The sequence below is a fragment of the Canis lupus genome, chromosome 4 (genome assembly GCF_011100685.1).
Source record: "Canis lupus familiaris isolate Mischka breed German Shepherd chromosome 4, alternate assembly UU_Cfam_GSD_1.0, whole genome shotgun sequence".
In the NCBI taxonomy this organism is placed as follows: Eukaryota; Metazoa; Chordata; class Mammalia; order Carnivora; family Canidae; genus Canis; species Canis lupus.
Window position 1 is genome coordinate 24,917,128 of NC_049225.1, and position 25,054 is coordinate 24,942,181.

A 25,054-nucleotide genomic window follows, 5' to 3' on the forward strand; every position below is an offset into this window, starting at 1 on the left:
GGCCGCGTCTCCTGCAGACGTGGCAGAAGGAGTGGTCGCCCCCAGGGCGTGGGGGAGGAACTTCCGGGGACGAGGCTCAGTCCCCCTCGGAACCGGAAGTTGGGCCTGGGAGCCTTGACGTTAGGAACGAAGTCGAACCTGGATCTGGAGCCGGGTGAGGAGTGGCATCGGGAGGTTGGTGGGTAGGAAAGCAGGGGAGAGGCCGGGGTACCACTGGCCTGATCGGGGTCTGGTCTGAGCAGGAAGGGAGGAGCCTGGGGGCGGGGCACGAGGAGAGACCCTCACCTCACGCATCCAGAATCCTGGATCAGTTCTAGATCTCCCCTTCTCTGCTCCCGGCCCAGATTCCGGCTCCCGCTTCCTGCCCGGAGCTTGTTGAAGGGCGCAAGCCGTTCGATCTCCATGCTCAATGGATCAGCCCTCTCGTCGTGGCCCGAGATGCTAGTTTGGCTTCTTGGTCTTAATTCCCAGCGCTCCCAGCCTCCACAAGCTCGACTACTTTCAGAGTTCTAGGAAGCTTGCCCCGCCCCCTGGGTTGTCACTCTCGGCTGTCTACCCAGAATGGAGTCCAGACTTGAGCCTTTCGCCCAACTCTGGGGTGTGAGATTATTTCCTGGCGGAGAAGCTCCTTTCCTCCGGCCCCCGCCCTCACACTGACTTTCGGAAGATACAGGGGAAGAAGGGGTCCTCTGTCAAGCTGAGTGTTGTGACCGGTGCAAGGCTTAGGATTTGGAAGAACAGTACCTGAGATGGCTTACGTTTAAAGAATTCCAGTCCAGGAGCAGCTCAGCGTTTCTGTAATCAAGATGACCCTCTCTAGCAAATGGGAGAGGCCCATTGTTCTACTCCAGCGGCTGTGAACTCTCCTGCTTCTTGTGCCCCATCTGTCTGTAGAGTAGTCAGAATAAGGCTGTTTAGATGTGATCAGACAGTCTTGTTCTTGGAAGGACCCACGAAAGGCCCTCTAAGTCATTCCTCTGTTGCTGGACAAGATTGTAATAACTTCAGTGGTGGTCTAGATTCATGACAGGTATATAAGGAAAGCAGAAATGGAGTTGGAGAAGGGCATGGGATTTGAAATATTCCTAGTCCCTCTGCTTGAAGGATAGGTGATCTTTTTACATGAAATCTTTGTCATTGATCTTTGAACTGTTTTCATAGGTTATTGTGAGAAGTTTTTGTACCTGCCCTGCGCTTGGCTGGAGTCTGGTACCTTGCTAGAGTTTGTGGGTGTCCTTTACACTTAATGATTTTAGTGCTTCCGTTCTCAAATCCATACATTCTTTTGGTGGGAAGACTGGGAATGGAGTAGCATTTGAATTATTGCAGTTCAGCCAAAGGATTGCATTTCTCTAATCAGTTACTCTGTATTTGTCTTTTGAGAAGGAGGGAATTTAGCTGATCTGTTTATATGTGTAGCCTGAGTGACTAGCATATTAGAGGGTATTCAGTGTTTGTTGAATGAATCCATGCTAGAGTGAATGAATGGAAAGTGGAACATTGTTTCATTTACTTATAATATCACAGTAGTTCATCAGTGGCAGGAGTCAGTGTGAGACTAGACGCTAGAACTCATACCACTTAGGAATGGAGGCTGTTGCTCCATCCATTGGACCTATCTGAAGTTGAAATTTATACCCTCTTGGCAGTGACAAAGCATGGGGTTCACAGTAACAAATCTTTACTTTGAGGAAGTAATCTGACTACTGGCTGGGAAGAAAATTACAAAGATTATGTGGTAGTATGGGAGCAATTAGGCTGATAACTGCCTGGTAAGGTCAGTCTTTTTTTATGTCTTGCTTCCTAGCCTATATAGCTGCTATCCTTTAGAAATTGATTTTGACTATTTTCTATTGACTATTGATTTTTACTATTTTCTATTGATTATTGATTTTGACTCTTTAGAAGTTGATTTTGACTATTTTCTCTCCTTTCTCATCTTTTAGGTGAGACTAAGTGGGGATGCACTCATAATGAACGTCAACCAGTCAGCTCCACCTGTGCCGCCATTTGGGCAGCCCCAGCCTGTCTACCAAGGGTATCATCAATCCAGCTATGGTGGGCAACCAGGGTCCACAGCCCCCACCACTCCCTATGGAGCTTACAATGGCCCAGTACCAGGCTATCAGCAAACATCTCCCCCAGGTATGTTTCCAAGTTTTCTTTGAGCTAAGGAGGGGAATCAGTAGTGTTCAGGTTGGGTGGCATTGCCCTACCTAAGCTGCCTAGAGAGTTGAGGTAGATGGGATTGAGGAACATGACTCTGGTTCTCAGTCACTGAGAATTCTGTGGGCAGTCTGCCTTTCCCTGTTTTTAATAGGTTCTGCCTTAAAACATCTAGTGGAAGCACATCTTCCAGTTTCAGTGGCAGTTCACTTCATGTGAGTGTCACTCTATACAGCCTCAACTGCCTGCTTTGTTCACAGCTGGATGGAAAGGTTGTGGTCACGACTCCTGCAGAGTCTGTGGCCAGGACTGCCGGTTCCCTTTAACCTAAAATCTCGCTGAAATTACGTGTTCCTCATATATATATTGATAATGCCTCATTGGATTGATGGTTTTATCTATAAATGACCCTGAGACATGGGGAGCTAATTCATGGATAAAAAGTGCAGTGGTACTTCTTATATCTTTCTACTGATATCATTCTTTGCTTTCACTTGAGTACTTGAGTTTCCTCTGCTTCTTAGATGCTCTGTAATATCAGGGAAATAAGAGAAGACTAATCTGGTGCTGCCTTAGGATCAGTGTTTGACTTTTATGTTACTTTTTCAAGAAGAGCAGCTGGTACTCTACAGATTGTCCATATGGCTTTTTGGAAAATGGTTAACGGTAGATCTTTGGTTGGGCTAGCTGAAGACTTAGAGTATGCCAAACATTTTATGCTTTTTAAGATAGTAAATTCCATACAGGGATATGGGAAAAGAAGGCACCAAGAAGGCATAAGTAAGATTTGGGAAATGAATGAAGTGTTACCATTTTAAATATAATTTTGAGAAAAAAAATTGTTAAGTGGTGAGATTAGGTCTCATGTCTTTGGAAGAACCTTAGTCTGGGTTGAGACTTTGGCTGGACAGAGTCCACTTCTGATCTTTCAAGTCCTGGCTTATCAGGATGGAGTTTGGCATTGCCTCAAGAGGAAGCTTTGTTATTGAAAGGAAAACGAATCTGGTTCTGTGATAGCTAGTGATCAGGTTCAGATTAATTAGTCTGTAGGCAGGTTTTGAATTTTCTAATCTCTACTGAGGAACAGAGCAAAATAGAACAATTGTTTGAATAGGGGTCAGCAACATTTCCAAAGTGATGTGCCAACTTACTAATTCCCTGCATTTCATGTGAGAAGGATGGTTGGGGATGGTATGCAGAAAGGTTGGGGGTAGTAGAAATAGCTTTGATGCACCTCTGATGAGCAGAAAGGACAGAGTACAGCTTTTGTGAAGACAAAGGTGGCAGCACTAATGGGAGCGCAAATCAACTGTCCTGACTGAACCACTGGGCAGTCTCCAAACTATGAGAACACTTTCCCGTGCCATGTGATATTGGGAGCATCAACACTTGGATGTGGGTGAAAAGATGGTTAGAATAAGTAGCATATATGAAAAAGAGGTTGACAGAATGATCTCCCCAAGAGGAACTTTTCTTTGTAATCTGGTTCAGTATATTACTTGATTATCTTTTGCACCATCTTTCTCATATGCTTTAAGTGTCTGAGTTCTGGAGTAGGATCTTTTCCTTAAAAGAATTGACTTTTTGGGGTGCCTTCCTGGCCAAGTTGGTGGAGCATGTGACTCTTGATCTTGGGATTGTGAGTTTGAGCCCCATATTGGGCATAAAGATTACTTTAAAATAAAATCTCTGGGGATCCCTGGGTGGTTCAGTGGTTCAGTGCCTGCCTTTGGCCCAGGGCATGATCCTGGAGTCCCGGGATCGAGTCCCACATCAGGCTTCCTGCATGGAACTTGCCTCTCCCTCTGCCTGTATTTCTGCCTCTCTCTCTCTCTCTCTCTCTCTCTCATGAATAAATAAATAAAAATCTTAAAAAAATAAAATAAAATTTCTCTCTCTCTTTTTTTTTTTTTTTTTAAAGAGTTGACTTTTTGTCTAGGGTAAGAACATTAGACTGACCTGGATTGAGTGAGAGTCTATGGTGATCAGAGGAAGCCTCAATATTCTTGTAGCTCTGGTTACAGCTTCACCTGTACTATATCTAGGAGAGTAGAGACTCTGATTGGTCACCCATGTTGACAATCTTCTGTAACTAGAGTTGCATGTTCATGGTAAACTTTTGATTGCAAAGCTGTGGTATTATGCCAGTGAAGATCTGAGCTTATTTTTCCTTGCTTTATGTTCCTTGCTCAGGGTGGAGAAGAAAGTTATTTCCCAATCATTTAGTTTCTGTCCTTTACCCTCAGGTGTGTCAAGAGCCCCACCTTCTTCAGAGGCACCTCCAGCCTCAACAGCACAGGCCCCTTGTGGCCAGGCTTCATATGGCCAGTTTGGCCAAGGAGATGTACAGAATGGGCCAAGCTCCACTGTTCAGATGCAGAGGTATGTACTTGGGTCAGCCTAACATGGGTCTGATGAAACTAGAAGAATTAGGAATGGATGAGGGCCTATTTCCTCTACTGTTTTTCTTTGCCTTTCTCTTAGATCCTTTTCTCTTTTCCCTCCATTTTTTTGGTATTTAGTTTTCATTTTTCCAGGTTATAGGTGCTGCTGTTGTCCACTCTGTAGATCATTAACCCGTCTTTGTACCTAAGTTCTTTTGTATATTCTTTCTCCTTCTGTGAACTTGAGTTTTTTTCTTGACTAGACATATAGCTTCCATAATTGTTGCAATCCTACTGAACCTGTCTTCAGGGAGAAACAAGAAAAAGGGATCTCAGAATTATTATTATTATTATCATTTTTAAGATTTTATTTATTTATTCATGAGAGAGACACAGAGAGAGAGAGGCAGAGACACAGGCAGAGGGAGAAGCAGGCTCCATGCAGAGAGCCTGATGTGGGACTCGATCCAGGGTCTCCAGGATCACGCCCTGGGCTGCAGGCAGTGCTAAACCGCTGCTCCACTGGGGCTGCCCGGGATCTCAGAATTATTTATGTCTCTTCTGATTTCTACTTTTCCTCTAGATCAGGCAGTTAGTAGGACTTATTGGTTAAGTTTGGGTGTGACCAGTGATGAAAGGAAAGATACTCAAGGAAAAGCCATATAAATGATAAAAATTTTGGTGGCATATGATCCAATAAACAACTGTCTTTATATTGAAGTCCATTAAAGAAAGGCAGTCATCTCTGTTGGACTGTTGTTTGTTTCTTGGTAAACAAAGAATAAAGTATAACTGAGTAAGGTGTGTTGTGTGGTAATGGAAGAGTCACTTTTTGACATTTTTATTGCGTGTCCAGAAGATACATGTTTAGCATAGAAAGTTAGCCTATAGAAAGAGCCCAGGAAGTGCTCCCTAACCTTGTGTGTTGGAAAACACTGAGAAGCAGTATAGAGAAGTCATTCATTCATCTGCCCAAAAATATTTATTTTGTATTTTTATGTGTTGGATGTTGTTCTAGAGTTTGGAGATAGGGGATCCCTGGGTGGCTCAGCGGTTTAGCGCCTGCCTTTGGCCCGGGGCGCGATCCTGGGGTCCCGGGATTGAGTCCCACGTCAGGCTCCCGGCATGGAGCCTGCTTCTCCCTCCTCCTGTCTCTGCCCCTCTCTCTCTCTCTCTATGTCTATCATAAATAAATAAATAAATCTTAAAAAAAAAAAAAAAAGAACCACTTAGAGTTTGGAGATAAAGCAGTAAACAGACCAAATCTCTGCCTTGATGGAACTTATAATCTAGTGGAGTACACAGAGGATAACAAGTAGACAAATATCAAAAACAAAACAGAGTAAGGATATACAGAATGTCTTGTGAGGAAGTAGGGAGCTGTTTTAACTACATTGGTCAAGGAAAGCCTCCTTGAAATGATATTTGAAACATCAGTGAAATGATAAAGGGAGCTAGCCAAAGATCTGGAAGAGGAGTGTCTTGGATAGAGGAAACAACTATAAAGGCCCTCAGGGAGAAAATTTGGTGGATGGGAAAGAGAGCAAGAAGGCCAGTGTGGCTAGAGCAGAGTGGAGAGTGGATGAGAAAAGACAGGAATATAGGCAAGAGCCCTATCATATAGTGCTTTGTAAGCTGTAGTAAGAAGTGTAAAATTGATTTTAGTTGCAGTGAGAAGCCATTGGAGAGTTTTGAGCTGGGGAGTAACATGTTTGCATTTATTTCTTCATTTGTTTGTTTATGCAATCGATCTTTTCATTGTAATATAAAACACATACCAAAACAACCCATATAAAAGAAATGTGTGGCTTAGTAAATTATTTTAGTGTATGTGTTGCTGAAGTGAGCACAGGCTTAGTAAATTATTATAAAGGGAACCCCTTATAACTACAACCCAGATGAAGAAATGCAATTCGGCCACACACCTGAGCCCCTTCCAGGTGCTTTAATTCAATCATAACTCTCTCCTTATCCCCATAAGTAATGATTATCCTCTTATAGTAACCACTTTCTTATGTTTTTAAAAATCGTCTACACCCAAATATACATCTTTAGATACCACAGCTTAGTTTGTAAACTGTGGCAAACTGTTGTTTGCCTATTTAAAAACAAACAACTTGATGTGTCTTTTAAGTCTGTGGGTTCCCTCTCTATCTCTTTCTTTTTCTATTTATCTGTTAAAGAACTGAAGCCAATTGACCTAAAGAATTTCCCACAGTCTGGATTCTCCTGGTTGCAAATTCCATCTCAGAGTTCCATGTGTTCTTTGTATTCTTTGCCAATTGGCAGCTTGATCCAGAGACTTGTTTTCCTAATATCTTGTTTTCTTTTTTTTGTGATAGTTTTGTGTTGGCAGTTGTTAGTGCTTATTAATATATATGTTTATGAATTTGTTGGGTTTCCAAGATGGTGATACTTTTAAATTCTTTTTCATTTATTTATTTGTTTGAATATAATTATTGACATTTCTCCTCATGTGTTATTTGGTTACCACTTGTGCAATTCATTTACCTTTATTTACCAGTTTATAAGAGAATGAATTGGTCCTCTCTTATCTACCGAAGGTGATCATTTCTTCCTTTTTTAAAAAATATTTTATTTATTTATTCATGAGAGACACACAGAGAGAGGGAGAGAGAGAGGCAGAGACGTAGGCAGAGGGAGAAGCAGGCTCCATGAAGGGAGCTGACGCAGGACTCAATCCCGGGTCTCCAGGATCACACCACAGGCTGAAGGCAGCGCTAAACTTCTGAGCCACCTGGGCTGACCCATTTCTTCCTTTTTTTAAAAAAAAGATTTATTTATTTAAGAGACCGAGCGAGTGAGTGTGCAGTGGGCAAGGAGCAGAGGGAGAGAGAAACTCCAGAAAGACTCTGCACTGAGCAGAGCCCATTGCTGTGCTTGATCACACCACTCTGAAATCATGACCCCAGCCAAAACCAAGTCAGATGCTTAACCAACTGTGCCACCCGTGTGCCTCCCAATTCTTTCTTCTTAATGTTATTGTGAATTTAAGCATATTTGCTAGGTTTCAGTCCACTGTAGTTAACCATCATTATTAAAGCTTAGAGTGCCCCATCTTTGACCAATGGGAATCTCTTCAATTTGAATCCTGAGTACTTTTGGGATGACCCTAAGGAATCTTTGGGTATGAAAAGATGTTCTAAGATTATCTTATATATTTTAAACCCCAGACTAGGAATTAGCCATTTTTCCAAAAAATCCTTTATTTTGTTGGTGAGAAATGACATTTTATAGGGCACTAGGCATGTTTGTTGCTACCTGATTGGTTATTTCTGGTCCTTTTCAGTGGGCATAGTTAAGAAACACATATCTACATATATAAATATGTTCTCTTTAGTTTATATTTGTACTTCCAATTCAAATTCAAGACTATAGAGACTTCTCTTATCCTCTATATCTGTATCTCTTCTCTTTATTTTATTTTTTAAAGATTTATTTAACTTTTTGAAGGAGAGAGAGACCATGCTCCTATGTGTGCAAGTGAGGGGGAGGCACAGGGAGAGAATCCCCAAGCAGACACGCCACTGAGCACAGAGCCCAACACCCAGAAATCATGACTTGAGCTAAAACCAAAAGCCAGTCACCCAACCAGCTGAGCCCAGGCACCCCATCTCCTCTTTTTCTTGAGGCCATGGGGATGATGGAATTAGAATATTGAAGTATGCCATAATTTCTCATTTATTTTATCCATTATTATATACAATAGTCTCAGTAAATAGTACTAACATTATCACAAATGTGATTACTGAAAATAGTATCTGTTAAAAATTTAGCATATACTCTCCTCATTCTCTACTAATTAAAAAATACTTATTTTTATTTTTTTAAAGATTATATTTATTTATGCATAAGAGACATAGAGAGAGAGGCAAAGACATGGACAGAAGAAGAAGCAGGCTTCTGCACTACTATTTGCCCAGTTGCTTAAGCTAGCAGGTTAAAAGACATTGACACTTATTCTTTCTCTCTTGTCTCACATGCAATCCTACTAACTCTACCTGTGAAACATATCCCAAATCTCTTTCTCACTACCCCTACCACTACCATCCTAAACCTGAACTACTACAACAACCTCCTAATAGGATTCTGTACTTCTACTCTTGAATCCATCAGTCACTTCTTTTTAAAGATAAGTATTTTGGGGACACCTGGGTGGCTTAGTGGTTGAGCATCTGCCTTCAGCTCAGGGCATGATCCCCGTCCAGGGATTGAGTCCTGTATCGGCTCCCCACAGGGGATCTTCTTTGGTAATGAAAATGTTCTAAAATTGGATTCTGGTGATGGTTGTACAACTTCATAAATTTACTAAAAGTCATTGAATTGTACACTTAAAAAGAATGAATGAATCAAATGCTATGGAAATTGAATTTCTTTTTTTTCTTTTTTTAAGATTTTATTTATTTGAGAGAGAGAAAGAGAGATAGTAAGAGAAAGCATGAGCAGGGGCAGTGGAGGGGGGGAAGGAGGCTCCACTGAGTAGGGAGTCCAACGTGGGGCTCAATCCTGGGATCTGAGATCATGACCTGAGCCAAAGGCAGACACCTAACCAACTGAGCCACCCAGGTGCCCCTGGAAATTATATTTATAAGCTTTTTTAAAAAATGTCATCTTGGGTGGCAGTATCATGGGAGTATATTATAGAAGCAAATGTAAAACAACTACACTCTCAACTCAGGCTGTAAAGGATTCTCAGAGAGAAAATAAATTGACTAGATTAAATAGAGACTATTATAGGAGATCAGATAGTGGACTAGTATCTTAAAAGCATTAAGGGAATATAATTGTCAGTGTAGAATTTTGTACTTAGCTAGGAGAAAGCACAGATAAAGACATTTACAAACAGACTGAGAGTTTACTATGTATAGACCTTGGTTGAGAAAACTATTAAATAGGGCATCTGGGTGGCTCAGTGACTGAGCATCTACCTTTGACTCAGGTTGTGATCCCAGGGTCCTGGTATTGAGTCCCACATTAGGCTCTCCACAGGGAGCCTCTTCTCCCTCTACCAGTGTCTCTGTCCCTCTCTCTGTATCTCTCATGAATAAATGAATAAAATCTCAAAAAACAAAAAAACAAAAAAACAGGAAAATAAACCCAGAAAGAATGATATTTAAAAAGAAAGGGAAATAGGAACCAAAGACATGGAGATAAAGACCAATTCTTTGTAATGTTTGGCTAAAGGAGGAGCAAAAGCTGGCAGGAGGTATGAGGTTTTAGGGCAATTTTATTTGGCTGGATTTTTAAAAACAACTTAATTGAGATAAAATTCACATACTACGCAGTTTGCCCAGTTAAAGTATACAGTTCATTGGTTTTTAGTATATTCACAGATATGTGCAACCATCACCTCAGTTTGAGAACATTTTCATCACTTCAAGAAGAAACACCATATCCTTTAGCTCAGTAGCTACTGTTAATTAGCTATTCCTTCAATCCCCCCTGTACCCTAAGCAACCACTATAGTAGTCTCCCATTCTGCAGTCTGGAAGCAGATGATCCTCTTTCTGATGTACTATCATGGGGTCAGTAGTAACTTCATCACAGTGCCTACATCATTTACTCCCTTTGTCTCATCACGTAGGCATTTTATCATCTCACATCATCACAAGAGGAGTGAGTATAGTACAATTAAGATATTTTGAAAAAGAGAACATATTAAAAAGCTATTCAATCTCATAAGAAAAGTCCAAATCAAAAAGCATAAGATTCTTTTTTTTTTTTTTTTTTAAGATTTTATTTATTCGTTCATGAGAGACACAGAGAGAGAGGGGGGCGGGGGCTGAGACCTAGGCAGAGGGAGAAGCAGGCTCCATGCAGGGAGCCTGGCGTGGGACTCGATCCTGGGACTCTGGGATCACACCCTGGGCCAAAGGCAGGTGGTAAACCGCTGAGCCACCCAGGCATCCCGCATAATAAGATTCTACTATGTATCCATCAAAGTGGCAAAATTAAAGTCTAACAGTCCCAAATATTGCTAAGGATATGGTGTAGTAGGAACTGTTATTCAGTGGTCAGATGCAAATTAAGAACAACTACTTTGGGGAAATAATTTGGAATTATCTCTTAAAATTAAAGATATACATACCTTATGATCTAGCAATTCACTCATAGATATATGCCTTAGAAAAATTCATGTATGTATAAATAGCAACACTGTATTATTAAAAAAATAGAAAAACTTAAATATCCATCTACGTTAAAGTACTTAAGTAAATCATGGCTTATTTATTTAGTGGAATAACATTTAATGATGAAAGGCAATGTCAGCCATTATAGATGAATTTCATAATCATAGTTGAACAAAAGAAGCCAAACCCAGGGAGTATGTATAATATGATTCTATTTACAAAAGTTTTAAAAAGTCGGGGTACCTGGGTGTCTCAGTTGGTTAAGCCTCTGCCTTTGGCTCAGGTCATGATCTCACGGTCCTGAGATCAAGCCCCAGGTCGAGCTCCCTGCTCAGTGGGGAGCCTGCTTCTCCCTCTCCCTCTGTTGTTCCCCCCGCTTGTGCTCACTTGTGTGCTCTGTCAAATAAATAACCCCCCCCCAAAAAAAAGCGAACTGTTTTTTGTTGTTGTTGTTTTAGGGGGGCGGGGAAGGGGCAGAGGGAGAGAGAGAGAATCTCTCTGCCCAGCGCAGAATCTGACATGAGGCTCTGAAATCAAGAGTCAGACACTTAACCCACTGAGCCACCCAGACACCCCTGAATTACGTTGCTCTAAAGACAAGGAAATGATTATTAGGAAGTTAGGAAAGCAGTTACCTCTGGGAGAAAAAGGAGGGCTGTGATGGAGGAGAGGCACATAAGGTCTTTCGGTGCTAGTGTGTTCTTTTTCTTGACTTTGTTTTTAGTTACATTGGTGTTTGAATAATTATTCATCAGTACATATTTATCCTATGTTTTTTTTTTTTTTCTATTTCAGTTATATTTTACAATTACAAAGTAAAGTACATTGAACTAAAATCAGTTCTGGGGTTGGTTCTAGCTTGGTTTGCCACTTACACTCTTCATGTCTCACTCTTCTATCTGCTCAGGGGCTGCCAGGACCACCACCACCTATGCACTCATTTTGCTATGAGAATTAAATAAAGCACTTAGAGATGCTTTAAAAGTTGTGAACCTGTTTACAGATATTACTAGGGCATGTGATGGAGTAACAGTGGGTAGTTGATAGCATTCATATTAATGGAGTAGTGACCATGGAATATGATTATTCTGACACGGATTTATGAGCATTGGCTATGGAGCTAACAGTATGTTTGGTGCTGTGGAAAACAAGAAATGCTAAGCCCAACAAAGAGCTTAGGGAGGTGAAAGGTTGACTAGCATAACGCTCAGGAAAGAGTAGTTGAATGAATGAATGAGTGAAAAGTGTTAAACTACAACACTAATAGGAACTAACCAAATATACTTTATTATATTTGGTTAGTTATTCAGTAGAGACAAAATAAGAAGAAAGGATAAATCAGAATTTCAGTGTAACTAACTATTGTGAAGAATTTGATTCATTCATGAAATTGCATATGGAGCTTGTTATGTACAATAATCTGTGTTGTAGATTTCTGCAGTAATATCACCATAAGTGCCAGTGCAGTTACTTGCTGATACGTAATGATACCGGAATAATTTTGTATTTATATTTTAATGTCCCATCTAATACCATGGGAATGTCCAGTGTAGCTATCCAAGTAATGAGGCTTTTGCTAGATAAACTCAGCTAGAAGGCTATCTGGTTTATGTCCTGTTTCCCGTTCTAGTAGAGTTGGCATCATCTTTCTGATTAGTACAGTGTCAAACTCAGCTGACCTACTCTGCTCTTAACAACTTTACCAGGATAAAGTAGTTAAATACTTTGGTTTATTTATTTATTTATTTATTTATTTATTTATTTATTTATTTATTTATATATATTTTTTAAATACTTTGGTTTAAAAGTAAAACAAACTGCATTTGTTTGATCCCACATTTATTAAGTGCCTATTGTGTTAATGTATCTGCACACTTTCCAGCTTCTTCAGGACTTCTACTTACAATACTGAAGTGTTTTGTTTGTTTATTGAGGCAATTTTTCAACAAAGGATTAAGTCAGAGGAAGTGATAATCTAGTAGAGTAAATAATACTTGATCTGAAGGTGCTTGGCATATGTTTGTGGAGTGAACCTAATGAAAAACAAGATTTTCTATGGATAATCATAGTGTAGATCATTGGGAATGTAATGTATCTACAAGTGTACAAAAGTACAAAGCCATAAAACAGCCCAGGATGACAGTAAGATGCTGTAGAAAAGTATAGTTTCCTGTATGATGTGGAGCTCCTGCCAACTTTGAAGGGTGTCCCAGCATGCTTGTCATCTCTGCCTTCCTTGTCCTCACAGGTTCCCAGGGTCTCAGCCCTTTGGGTCAGTCCCATTGGCCCCTGTGGTCAGCCAGCCAACTGTGCTTCAGCCCTATGGCCCTCCCCCGACAAGTGCACAGGTGACTGCTCAGCTGGCCGGAATGCAGATCAGTGGTGCTGTGGCCCCAGCCCTTCCCCCTGTGGGGCTAGGCTATGGTGAGTAGAAATGACCCAGGAATGTGACTATCTCCTTCTTTTTAGAAGCATCAGACTCTGGGGTATACCTGAATCCCTTTTATTTCTAGTGTTTCTGAATGCCAGCCAATGGGACAACCATTCTTGCTCCTCATGTGGAAAAGGAGTGATTTACTGATTAAGAAGGCAAAATGACTAGGGTTCTGACTCTACCTCTTCTACTTCTCAGGCTCACCAGCATCACTGGCCTCAGCCTCAGGAAGTTTCCCCAACCCTGGTCTGTATGGCTCTTATCCTCAGGGCCAGGCTCCTCCCCTTAGCCAGGCCCAGGGTCATCTTGGGGCCCAGCCTCCCCAGCGATCTGCCCCACCACAGGCCTCCACCTTCACATCCCCAGCTTCAGGGGGTCCTCGGATGCCTTCGATGACTGGTCCGTTCCTGCCTGGACAGGGTTTTGGGGGGCCCTCATTGAGCCAGCCCAACCACGTGTCCTCACCTCCTCCTCAAGCTCTGCCTCCTGGCACCCAAATGACTGGGCCGCCAGGACCACCGCCACCTATGCACTCCTCCCAGCAGCCAGGCTATCAGCTGCAGCAAAATGGTGAGTTTTTTCCCAAGGTCCGTCTAGGAGCCAAAGGCTTCAGCTATTCAGGTGTTTTTTTGTTTGCCTTTAGTATTGCTTGCTAAGTGGTAACCTAGATGGACAGTTTCAGGGTATTAGTTCAGATAGTGTGACCTTTCTCTGAATGGCTATTACCTCATAATTCTGCACTTAGAGGAGTCTAGCCATTTTCCTGAGGCCTTAAGAAGAAACAGGGAGGGTATTTTGAATTTATGAATCTTGTGCCATTGTCTCTCAGGTTCCTTTGGACCAGCCCGGGGTCCTCAGCCCAATTATGGAAGTCCCTACCCAGGAGCACCCACTTTTGGCAGTCAGCCTGGGCCTCCTCAACCACTGCCTCCTAAACGCCTGGATCCTGATGCCATCCCAAGCCCTGTAAGTAGATACTTATGTGGTCCTAGGGAAGGAGTTTGTGGCTGCCAGAAAAATGAGTCAGTCTAGATGAGATCTTTGCCTAGCATTTTCCGATTATTTTCCCTTTTCATTCATCTTCTTGTAGATGTAGAACCTAGATTTGATTTTTGACTCTGAACTGGAGCTTGAGGCCCTGGAAGACTTTTGGAGGCAATTTTACTCCATAGCTGGGCAGGAAAGGAGGGGAAGCCAAGAGTGATAAGTAGTGTCAGTAGAGCTCTGGGTTGAGTGCTGCATTCTGTCACTGTTGGACATAGCATGGTAACCTCTCCCCTTCTATGGAATAATAGCTGGGTCCAGGTCTTGCCCTCTTAGATTTGGCAGGGTAGCAGTCTGCTTAATGGGTAGAGCTGGTGGGAATTCTCTGATGGTAGGTGTTAAGAGAAGGAAAGCCTCACTGGTTTCTCTCTGCCCCTAGCTGGACAGTATTTTAGGAGGAAACCTCCAGTACTTTTGTTGGCTAGAATCTTGCTATGTAGTTGGGGGAAAGTGATCTATAGTTTATAAGGGCAATGTGGGGGAGCTGTTTTTCCCAGGAAGAGGGTGAATCTCACCCTTAGAGCCATCATCAGAATCCTCAAGCCTTCTTATCCTACTTGGAATAGAGGCTGGGACTGTACTCCTAAGTGGGGGTAGTTTATAGTTCTGTCTACAACATTTGCTATGTCAGTTACCTCACCATGCTTAGCCATTGTCATATTCCATTCTGTTCTCTTCCCTCTTCCTTTGGGGAATTACCATGGTGAAGGACCCTGTTGGCTAAGAGGGACCCTAGAGGATTAAGCAGCCTCTCCTTTTCCCCTCCAGGGCAAAGGAGAGTCTAGTTGGGTGTCAGGAAAGGCTTTTTTTTTTTTTTTTTTTAAAGATTTTATTTATTTATTTATTCATGAGAGACACAAAGAGAGAGAGAGAGAAAGAGAGAGAGGCAGAGGGAGAAGCAGGCTCCATGCAGGGAGCCCGATGTGGGACTCGATCCCGGGTCTCCAGGATCAGGCCCTGGGCCGAAGGTGGTGCTAAACTGCTGAGCCACCCGGGCTGCCCAGAAAGGCTTCTTTAATAAGCACAGTCCTTAGATGGGAGGTTTGGCCTTTTGGAGGGAACATTCCTCTTCCTCCTTAAGATTTCTCCCATTCAGCCCCTCCCTGTAAAACCTCTGCTTGCTTCTTGTTTGCCCTGTTATATTTCTATATCATAGTCTGAGCCATTAAAGCCTCTGTGTTGGGCCAGCGAGACTTGGAATTTCTAACCTAGAGAGGGCCTGATTTCAGCACTATAAGCTGGGCTCCAGCTATTCATGTCTAACTCATCGGGGTCGAGAGAAGTAACATCTGCTTCTTGTTCTTTTGTCTCCCTCCCTGTATTCCCCTGCTGCCTTTATTATTAAAACACTAAAAGCAACTCAATGAGCTGCCTCCTCAGCAGAAAACCAGGCACAGAATAGACCCTGATGCCATTCCTAGTCCAGTAAGTGCAGGGGGTGGTATGTGTATGCGTGTCATCCCTGTGTTAATGCCACCCATGCATGTCTGTGACCTCATCTTCACCTCATCCACCATGTCCATCCCTCTCCATCCTCTTCCCTTAGTCCTTCTAGACCCTTGCTTTTACAAACCAGAAGGATGTGCATGTCTCAAATCATCATGTAATGAAATAACAAGCTGTTAGCAGTGCTTTGAGTATGGGTTGGTAGATCAGGCTCTAAGGGTGGGATCAGGTGGCATGTTAAGCGTTGGTTTTGGTCCTGCTGGGTCCTCTAGGAGCCTGCATGTGACATTTGATAGAACAGGACAAAGTGGAGTGGTAGGTTCTTCCCTTTGGGGATTGATTTATCTACAGCTTGTGGAGGAACTTTGGGTAGGTGCAAGTGTGGAATACTGGCATTTCTCACAGGGGACGAGACTGCTGGTTTGGGAAAAGTGTGGGCCGCTTTCTCATCTGGAGGGTCTGTTTGACTCTGATATGTTTCAACTCTTTCTGCTGTGGGATATGGAGTCTTACTCTCCCCTTACTTTTTCTGGTTTTACCAAACCATCTTAAAAGTAACTGACCAAAGGTCATCAGCTACACGAAGATCTGATAACTTTTGCAAGATCTTTTTTTTCCCTTCCTTTTGCTGGGTCTGTCAAAATGTGGGGGACTGAGGATTGGGCTCGTAAGGATTGGGTCCTTAATCCTCTTCTCCCATATTGACACACTGATGCTTGCCTGAAAATAAGGCAGCATCTGCTTCCTCACCTTACCTGGTCATTTCTGTTTAATCCTCTCCTCACCCTGTTCCTTCTGCTTTCATTGAGTGTAGAGTCATTCCAGGTAGATTCATTTTTTACATGGTTACTGTTGTCTGTTTTCCAGCTCTGACTCAGATGTGTCTTGGTGAGAGGAGGGGGAGGGGAGGCTTGATGGGGGAGGGAAGCAGAATCTGATCATGTTTGAAGGTTTGTGACAAGACTTGGAGCTTTCCTTGGGGGTGGGGAAGGGGGTGGTCACTACTGATTGGGGATCAGGGCATTTCATAAAGAAGTCCATTCTCTAGTGTTTCCTGTCTAGCATTTTGCTGCTGACTGTAGGGTGGAAGATTGGCATTGTAGCATTTTATGTGATCTCCAGAAGGAGAACAGACCTGATGCATGAGGATTTCTTGGCAAATTACTAGTTTCCATGCTGTAGCTCTAGCCTTTTTTTCTCCTGGCTCTCTAGGACCTGGTAGTTCCCTTTTTTCTGTCATCTCACTCATTCCACTTCTTCCCTATAGATTCAGGTTATTGAAGATGACAGGAACAACCGGGGTTCAGAGCCATTTGTTACTGGAGTACGGGGACAGGTGCCACCCTTAGTCACCACGAACTTCCTGGTGAAAGACCAAGGTAAGAAGGGTATTTCTCCCTGTGAGAGCTTTTTCTCCAAGATTATCAGCTTATGGATAAGCTTTTGTCAGCTTCATTTTTTTATTGAAGATTTATATTTATTTGAGAGAGAGGGAGGGAGTGGGAGTACACATGGGGAGAGGGGCAAAGGAAGAGGAAGAGAATCTCAGGCAGACTCCCTGCCCAGTATGGAGCCCAATGTGGGGCTTGAGATCATGACCTATGCCGCAATCAAGAGTTGGATGCTTAACCGACTGAGCCACCTGGGTGCCTCGCTTTCGTCAGTCTTCAATCAGAAACCAGTCCCTCCTTGGTCTCTAGGGGAAAAGCTGCCACCTGCTTTAGCATTTTTTGTGGTGATAGCGTGTATCAGCAATGGAGAGCTAGTGTCTGGAGGGATTCTCTGATCTGACCCAGGTTTTCTACCTCCTCCAGGGAATGCAAGTCCCCGATACATCCGATGCACATCTTATAATATCCCTTGCACATCTGACATGGCTAAGCAGGCTCAGGTGCCCCTGGCAGCTGTTATCAAGCCATTGGCAAGGCTGCCACCAGAAGAGGTAAGTCAGGGAAAGGATTAGAGTATAATGAATGGGAAGAAGAGCGAGGGAATAAGACTTCTTCCTAGAAATGATGCTGGCATTGATAATGGAAGAAGTCTTGGTTGGGTGTGAAGGGAGAGTATCTTCAATAGCTTTCTACCCCAGGGCCTATGCCTCATGGCATAGGTGGCCGGGATGAAGGTAAAATCCTAAAAATTGTTGGATGGAAGCACAGTCCATATGGGAGGCAAACTATGAAAAAGAGGTAGGGCCAACTTGTAGGGGAGGAGACAGCTGAATGCAGAAGCTTCTCATAGCATGGTTATCTCCAAATGATTACAAGTACATTATCCTGTTTTTTTTTTTTTTTTTTTTTTTTTATCCTGTTTTTTCTTTTGTACAGTCCTATCATCCCTGGTAAGTTAGGGAATGTTAGGACAGCATATAAGAAAAAAGGGTAGATTAGGGTCTCATAGTCCTTCTTTTACCTGGCTTGGTCCTGATTTATCACCTCAGTACCTGAAATCAGCATGAAAAGAGAGCGCGAGCTTGTCAGCTGCTCTGCCAGGCGTTGGTAGGATAGCCTCATGTTGGTGAGAGGAGGCCTAGCTTACTGAATTTAGGATGGATTTCTCTATAACTGGAAGCCCAAGACTCAGTTTACATCCTGCTTCTCTCTGTCTTGCTCTGTGTTTTTCTCATTCTGGGTCTCAATGGGGATGGTTAGACACTTGGCCGCTGATCTTTTATTTGTAGGATAACATCTACTTGGGTCATTGGTAGGTAGGTGTCACAGAAACCCAGGGATGGGGGAGGGTCAGTGTCCCAGGTACTTGGTTGGGGAAGGAAGCAAAGTTAAGATTCCTAGGGCAAGAGTGAAGAGAATTGAAGATAGGGCCAAAAATGAGAATCCTAGATAATCTTTGGCTTTCTCCTTATATGCCTGTGGCAGCCCCTGATTTGGTAGGTCCATTTTCACAGGTCTTCTCATTCAAGAAGTGGAATTCTAAAGAGGAGAAAGAAGAGGAAACTATAGAATTTGAACTCTTAGGAACATTCCTGTCACCAGTACCCTCATCATTTATCTTCATTCCCCTTCACTGTACTCCTTCCTTAGGCAAAATATCTTAGCTATGCCCTCCTCCTTCCAGGTCGTTCCTCTTCATCTATTGCCACATGTCTCAACCCACTGTAGCTTTTCTCTGTGTGAGCTCTTCTCCTTTGCTCCTTAGGCGTCACCCTATGTTGTGGACCATGGGGAATCTGGCCCCTTGCGCTGCAATCGCTGCAAAGCATACATGTGTCCCTTCATGCAGTTCATTGAAGGAGGGAGGCGCTTCCAGTGCTGCTTTTGCAGTTGTATCAATGATGGTATGTTCACAGAGGCTGGGACTGGGGGGTGTTTTGGACTGCATCTTCATTATTTTCTTTCTAGTTAGATAGGTGAGGTTCCATTATTCGGGAACTGGGGAATAGGGCATATATGGGGATGTGGGGCAGTAGAGTGAGCTCAGCCAGGGCAAGACTTCCTAAGATTGAGAGTGGACATTTGAGTAATTTCTGCATGCTCCCCCACAGTTCCCCCCCAGTATTTTCAACATCTGGATCATACTGGCAAACGTGTCGATGCTTATGACCGTCCTGAGCTATCCCTGGGCTCTTATGAATTCTTGGCCACTGTAGATTACTGCAAGGTAAGGGAAAGTTGCGTGGGGAGGAGCAGTGGGTGGAGCACATTGAGACTAAGAATCGCTGTGTTCGTCCCTCACCCTTTTGTTGTCCTCTTTGATGTTGACTTCTCTCTAGTCAACTAGTCTGCTTACCAATACCCCATACCTCTCTCCCCAACATTTCCTTCTTTTGCAGAACAATAAGTTCCCCAGCCCCCCTGCCTTCATCTTCATGATTGACGTCTCCTACAATGCCATCAGGAGTGGTCTTGTTAGGCTCCTCTGTGAGGAGCTCAAGTCACTGTTAGACTTTCTACCTAGGTGAGACTTCTGGAGACAAGGTGCTTTCTTTGGACAAAATCATGGGGGTGGGAGGGTTCCGGCTTGACTCAGTAGATAGAGCTTGAGGTCATGAAGTTGGCTGGGGAAGAAGATGGCAAGTATGGGTAACAATGCTACCTTCTACAGGGAGGGAGGAACAGAAGAATCAGCAATCCGTGTTGGCTTTGTCACCTATAATAAGGTGCTCCACTTCTACAATGTGAAGAGCTCATTGGCCCAGCCACAGATGATGGTTGTATCTGATGTGGCTGACATGTTTGTGCCGCTGCTGGATGGCTTCCTTGTCAACGTTAGCGAGTCTCGGGCAGTCATCACGAGGTAAGAGCCAGATTGTAGAGATAAAGTGGGAGTGGGGTGGGTACAATCAAAGAAGACCAGACAGTTGAGCAGAGGGGTCAGCAGATGGATAGGGACTGTGCCTCAGGAGTTTCAGTCTAGAGGCCACTGGATTCTTCAGAGAATTGAGGACTGAGGAATCGAGTCTGGATAGCAATTTTGATTTCCTTCCATCACCTGTCTCTTCAGCTTATTGGATCAGATTCCTGAAATGTTCGCAGACACAAGGGAGACAGAAACAGTATTTGCCCCAGTTATTCAGGCTGGGATGGAGGCTCTAAAGGTAAGGCTAGAACCTTGGCAACTTCCTCTGCCTTGCTTTCCTTTGACCATCTGATACCTTGGGATATAACCCCTGTTTCTTTAGTGATTGATGACTGTCCAGTAACTCATCACTGGCATATCTGACGTATTTGGCACTGACTAAATGACGAGGGAAGGAATAAATGAATAATAGCTGAATAAAGGAAAGAATGAACAAGTAGTCCTCTCTTTCCTAGGCTGCTGAGTGTGCAGGGAAGCTGTTTCTGTTCCATACCTCCCTGCCCATTGCAGAGGCCCCAGGGAAACTGAAGAACAGAGACGACAGGAAGTTGATCAACACAGACAAGGAGAAGGTGTGGGACTGGGAGATGGGGGGAGGACTTTCCATTATAGAGGAAGGTGGTAATTCTTCACAATGCAATACTCTTAACTTTCTTGAAGGGGGACTGGGACTAGACACCCTGCTCTTTCACATGTCAAGTCTATGACTGCCAACCTTCTCTAGTGCTCCCACACCTCTCTACCTCATCTCATGTCAAAGCCCTCAATAGATTCTTTTTTTAGAGAATGTCCTACTACTGTTGCAAATAACCTATGAAATAGATCTGAAGTCTTCGATATATTTGAATATCCTGTATTAAACATATAGTTTTCAAATAGGGTAGAGCTGAAGTATTTGAATGTTTTCTTCTGTTCTTCCCCAGACTCTGTTCCAGCCTCAGACAGGTGCCTATCAGACCCTGGCCAAAGAGTGTGTGGCCCAAGGCTGCTGTGTAGATCTCTTCCTCTTCCCTAACCAGTATGTGGATGTGGCCACACTCTCTGTTGTACCCCAGCTCACTGGTGGCTCTGTCTACAAATATGCTTGCTTTCAGGTAGGATATGGGACTCTGGGTGGCAAGTGGAAGCAGGACTGGGAATATCTGCTTACACATGGAGTAGTTCTTTAGCTGCTGACTCATTAATAGGAATCCTAGTGAAGGAGAAGACTATAACATAAAGAAGAGAACCACAAGGGTAGTGGTTAGGAGCATGAGGCTTGGAATTGTCCTTAGTTGTTATTCTGGCCCTCCCAGAATACTAAGAGTCTGACCTAAGAGAATTACTCAATTATTCTTTGTTTCATCGGTAAAATGGGATTTTAATACTTAATTAGGGTTTTTCATCAGGGTCAAGTAGTTATACGTAAAATACTTAATGTGGTATTTGGCATGTAGTAAATGCTTAAAAGCTATCATTATCATCGTTATTATCATCTCCACTGTTGTTATGACTCAGCAGCTTGTAGAGTGGAGGGGATGCAGGGAGATAGTCTTCAGGACGTAATGTAGTCAGTGATGTGACTCTGGGCCTGGGGGGCTGCAGGTGGAGAATGACCAGGAACGGTTCCTGAGTGACCTCCGTCGGGATGTACAGAAGGTTGTTGGCTTTGATGCTGTGATGCGCGTTCGGACAAGCACTGGTCAGTCCTGGTTAGAGAAGAGCAGGTTGGGGGCTAAACCTGGGAGGGAGGCAAGTGGCATCTATGATATCTGTAGCCCTGACCCTATCCACGTGGTCTCAGGTATCCGTGCGGTAGATTTCTTTGGGGCTTTCTACATGAGCAACACAACAGATGTGGAGCTGGCTGGGCTGGATGGGGACAAGACGGTGACTGTGGAATTCAAGCATGATGATCGGCTCAATGAAGAGAGTGGAGCCCTCCTGCAGGTAGCAGGCAGCAGGCAGGGGCTGGGGAGGAAGTGTCAAATATCATACTGGTTATAAATGGGCTGCTACGAAGAAGGTAGGAGGTGGGGGAGAGGACTAGAAGAGTCTGGGGTAGGGTGGCTCATGTCTTTCTTCTAGCTTAATAATACAGCAAAAGAACAGGCTTTCAGAGGGCTTTGGTGAGGGAAGGGTATGAGTTCTCCCTTTCTCCTTTCCCCTAGTGTGCCCTGCTCTACACCAGCTGTGCAGGGCAGCGACGGCTCCGCATCCACAACCTGGCCCTGAACTGCTGCACCCAGCTGGCTGATCTGTATAGAAACTGTGAGACTGACACTCTCATCAACTACATGGCCAAGTTCGGTGAGGGTAGAGGCAGGGATTGGGAAGTGGGATTGGGGCTGAGAGAGAGGTGACTGTCAATGATGTAGCACTCCCAGGTAGGTATGGTGGCAGGAAAGCACATGTGATGGGGTGGCCAGTCAGTGACTGTGCTGTCTCCCTTTCCAGCATACCGGGGGGTCCTCAATAGCCCTGTGAAGACTGTTCGTGATACTCTCATCACTCAGTGTGCCCAGATCCTGGCCTGTTACAGAAAGAACTGTGCCAGCCCCTCCTCTGCAGGACAGGTAGGACAAGCCCATTGAAGGAATTGCTGGGACAAATTTTTCCACCTGGGAGAGATTTCTCATGATCATTAACTTTACTTTAATAACCCCTGCAGTTGATTCTTCCTGAGTGCATGAAGCTACTTCCAGTTTACCTGAACTGTGTGTTGAAGAGTGATGTCCTGCAGCCTGGAGCTGAAGTCACTACTGATGACCGTGCCTATGTCCGACAGCTGGTTACTTCCATGGATGTGGCTGAGACCAATGTCTTCTTTTATCCTCGGCTCCTACCATTGGTGCGACTGAGGGCTGGGGTGTGAGACATTGCGTTGAGAAAGGGGCATCATAGGAGGAAGGGAGGAGTTAATATTATCTGTGTCTAACACCAGTGAATTTGTTTTTAACCTACATTATCTGATGTAATTTCCACACTAAGAAGGTTACTGAGATTTAGCTTTCTGAAATTTTGTGTGTGTGTGTGTGGGGGGGGGGGGGGGGCACAAATGTGTCTTATGGTCCTTGGTCAATAACCTTTTGCCCCCTTCCTCTTGTTTAGACAAAGTCTCCCATTGAGAGTGCCACTGAACCGCCAGCAGTTCGAGCATCTGAAGAGCGTCTAAGCAATGGGGATATATATTTGCTGGAGAATGGGCTCAACCTCTTCCTGTGGGTGGGAGCAAGTGTCCAGCAGGGTGTTGTCCAGAGTCTCTTCAATGTCTCCTCCTTCAGTCAGATCACCAGTGGCTTGGTGAGAGCAGGAAGTCAAGGGGAATATGGGTGTGGAAATGCATTTTGTGATATGAGTGGGAGCCAGTAAATCTTGGGTGCTAGTCCCCTTGAATAGCAGGTAGTATTTGGGGAGGAGGGAGGGTGCTGTCATTTCCCAGGCTCGTTTCAGATGATGAATACCTCTGTGCTGCCCCATGTGACTGGGCTCAGAGTATCTTTACCATAAGGATAAATTAATTTTGTGTTGCAGAGCGTTTTGCCAGTTTTGGATAATCCACTGTCCAAGAAAGTGCGAGGCCTCATTGATAGCTTAAGGGCACAGCGATCACGGTACATGAAGGTAACACTGATCTAAACCCTGCATTTCTTACTTTGTCAAGTCCTCCCCTGGAAGAGGGGTGGGAATAAGTGATTGGATAATGGGATGTTAGGGCGTATTTCATTCCTTTTGGTGCTGCCTAATGACCCTATCTTTTGGCCATAGCTTATCGTGGTGAAACAGGAGGATAAGCTGGAGATGCTGTTCAAGCACTTCCTGGTGGAAGACAAGAGCTTGAGCGGAGGAGCATCGTATGTGGACTTTCTCTGTCATATGCACAAGGAAATTCGGCAGCTACTGAGCTAGAGCAAGTGGGTAAATGGCAATAGGGTCCCAGGCCAGCTTCCAGAAAGTATCCCAGGATGGCAGAGAAATTGGAACAGTTCCGTATCTAAGTCATGTAAGCTGACCTCAATCTCTTTGGGGGGTGGGGGAGGTATAAGGAGACACCTTTCTGGGATCAAGTATCCTACCACTCTGTCATGTCCTGCTGATGGAAGGTGCCCCTATCCCCTCACTTTATCCTCCTTTTCCTGCTAATCCTGTCGTAATGAATGTAGTTTCTCAGTTCACTGTATATGATTCGGTGTTGGGGGATTTGGAGGCACCCAGACTCTGGCAATATTATGTGTCCCCTTGGACCAGCCTCCAAGAAGAGAGGGGCAGGCAGGAAGGAGTGGGAATCCCAGGGTTACCATGGGGGCGGGGGGTGCTAATTCAGCTCAGTGTCATCAACAACTTCCTATATTAGGGATGAAACATACAGGTGCACAAGAGCTGGGGTATAGACCATAGATGGTGGAGAGAAAAGTGGTTGGTCAGTCCTTCTTGGGCCTAGAAATCAGCAACCAAGTCAAAAGTTATGGAGAGTGGCTGATTAGCTTTTCTCTCTTTCCTGTAATGATTGGTGATCACTCAGTGGATAGAGGCACATTGTCACAGATGAATGAGCCTGGGAAATGAATTGCAAAGATTAGGACCTGGAAGAGGTACCAGCCTCTTTTCCAGCTGGAGAGGCTCCAACACTGGATGGTTCTGTAGGGAGCCTGGTCATCAACTTGCAATACCTCACAGAGCCAGCCCCTCTCCCACTCTGCGCTCCCACTGGAAACACTGATTCTCCAAGCTGGGAGTTGTTGGGGAGAGAGGCAGAGGTGGCTGGAGCTCTGTTCTCTCCTGCCCGGACACCACTCGAGCTGTGGTATTGACAGAGTGGCTGACAGCTATCTTCCAACCTGAACTGGCTGGGGCAGGACAAGGGCTAGGCTTGATGGTGGCCAGGCTTGTCTGCTCCCAGCCTGGGATGCCCCTGCTCTGGACCTCTCATTTCTCTTCATTGGTTTATTTTTCAATGCATCTTTAATTTGTAAAGAAATAAAATAAATTAAGATGTAACAGCCTCATTTTTACTCGTGACTTACCATTTCCCCCCCCCAATTCGATCCTGGGAGGCCTAGCACTTCCCAGGAAGTGGCCGGCTGCGCGGAACTGCGCATGCGTCACACGCCCCGTGGGCGTCGGATCCTGTC

At 44.1% G+C, this 25,054-nt stretch overlaps 1 protein-coding gene across 3 annotated transcripts; it reads left to right on the plus strand.

The window, feature by feature from the left end:
* Positions 1-24,925, plus strand: SEC24C (SEC24 homolog C, COPII coat complex component). Of its 3 annotated transcripts, none has more exons than XM_038534366.1 (24): positions 1-154; positions 1,947-2,145; positions 4,413-4,548; positions 12,951-13,126; positions 13,335-13,706; positions 13,966-14,102; positions 15,537-15,605; positions 16,894-17,005; positions 17,441-17,568; positions 18,783-18,921; positions 19,129-19,244; positions 19,417-19,541; positions 19,689-19,880; positions 20,088-20,181; positions 20,399-20,515; positions 20,867-21,037; positions 21,528-21,624; positions 21,727-21,872; positions 22,094-22,232; positions 22,380-22,498; positions 22,594-22,773; positions 23,034-23,225; positions 23,457-23,546; positions 23,691-24,925. In XM_038534366.1, the coding sequence occupies exons 2-24, from the start codon at positions 1,974-1,976 to the stop codon at positions 23,829-23,831; spliced, it is 3,360 nt and encodes a 1,119-aa protein (XP_038390294.1). In that variant the 5' UTR covers positions 1-154; positions 1,947-1,973; the 3' UTR covers positions 23,832-24,925. The 3 variants fall into 3 exon arrangements, with proteins under 3 accessions (XP_038390294.1, XP_038390296.1, XP_038390295.1); XM_038534367.1 differs by lacking the exon at positions 1-154 and adding an exon at positions 334-1,030; XM_038534368.1 differs by lacking the exon at positions 15,537-15,605 and having other exon boundaries at positions 23,691-24,924.
* Positions 24,926-25,054: the final 129 nt, after the last annotated feature.

Bases quoted from the DNA above. Each gene is read 5' to 3' on its own strand.
- SEC24C (XM_038534366.1), top strand. From the start codon at position 1,974: ATGAACGTCAACCAGTCAGCTCCACCTGTGCCGCCATTTGGGCAGCCC. The intron at 17,569-18,782 runs GTAAGTCAGGGA...TTTGCTCCTTAG, and splicing joins CAAGGCTGCCACCAGAAGAG to GCGTCACCCTATGTTGTGGA. The intron at 20,516-20,866 runs GTGTGGGACTGG...GTTCTTCCCCAG, and splicing joins TCAACACAGACAAGGAGAAG to ACTCTGTTCCAGCCTCAGAC.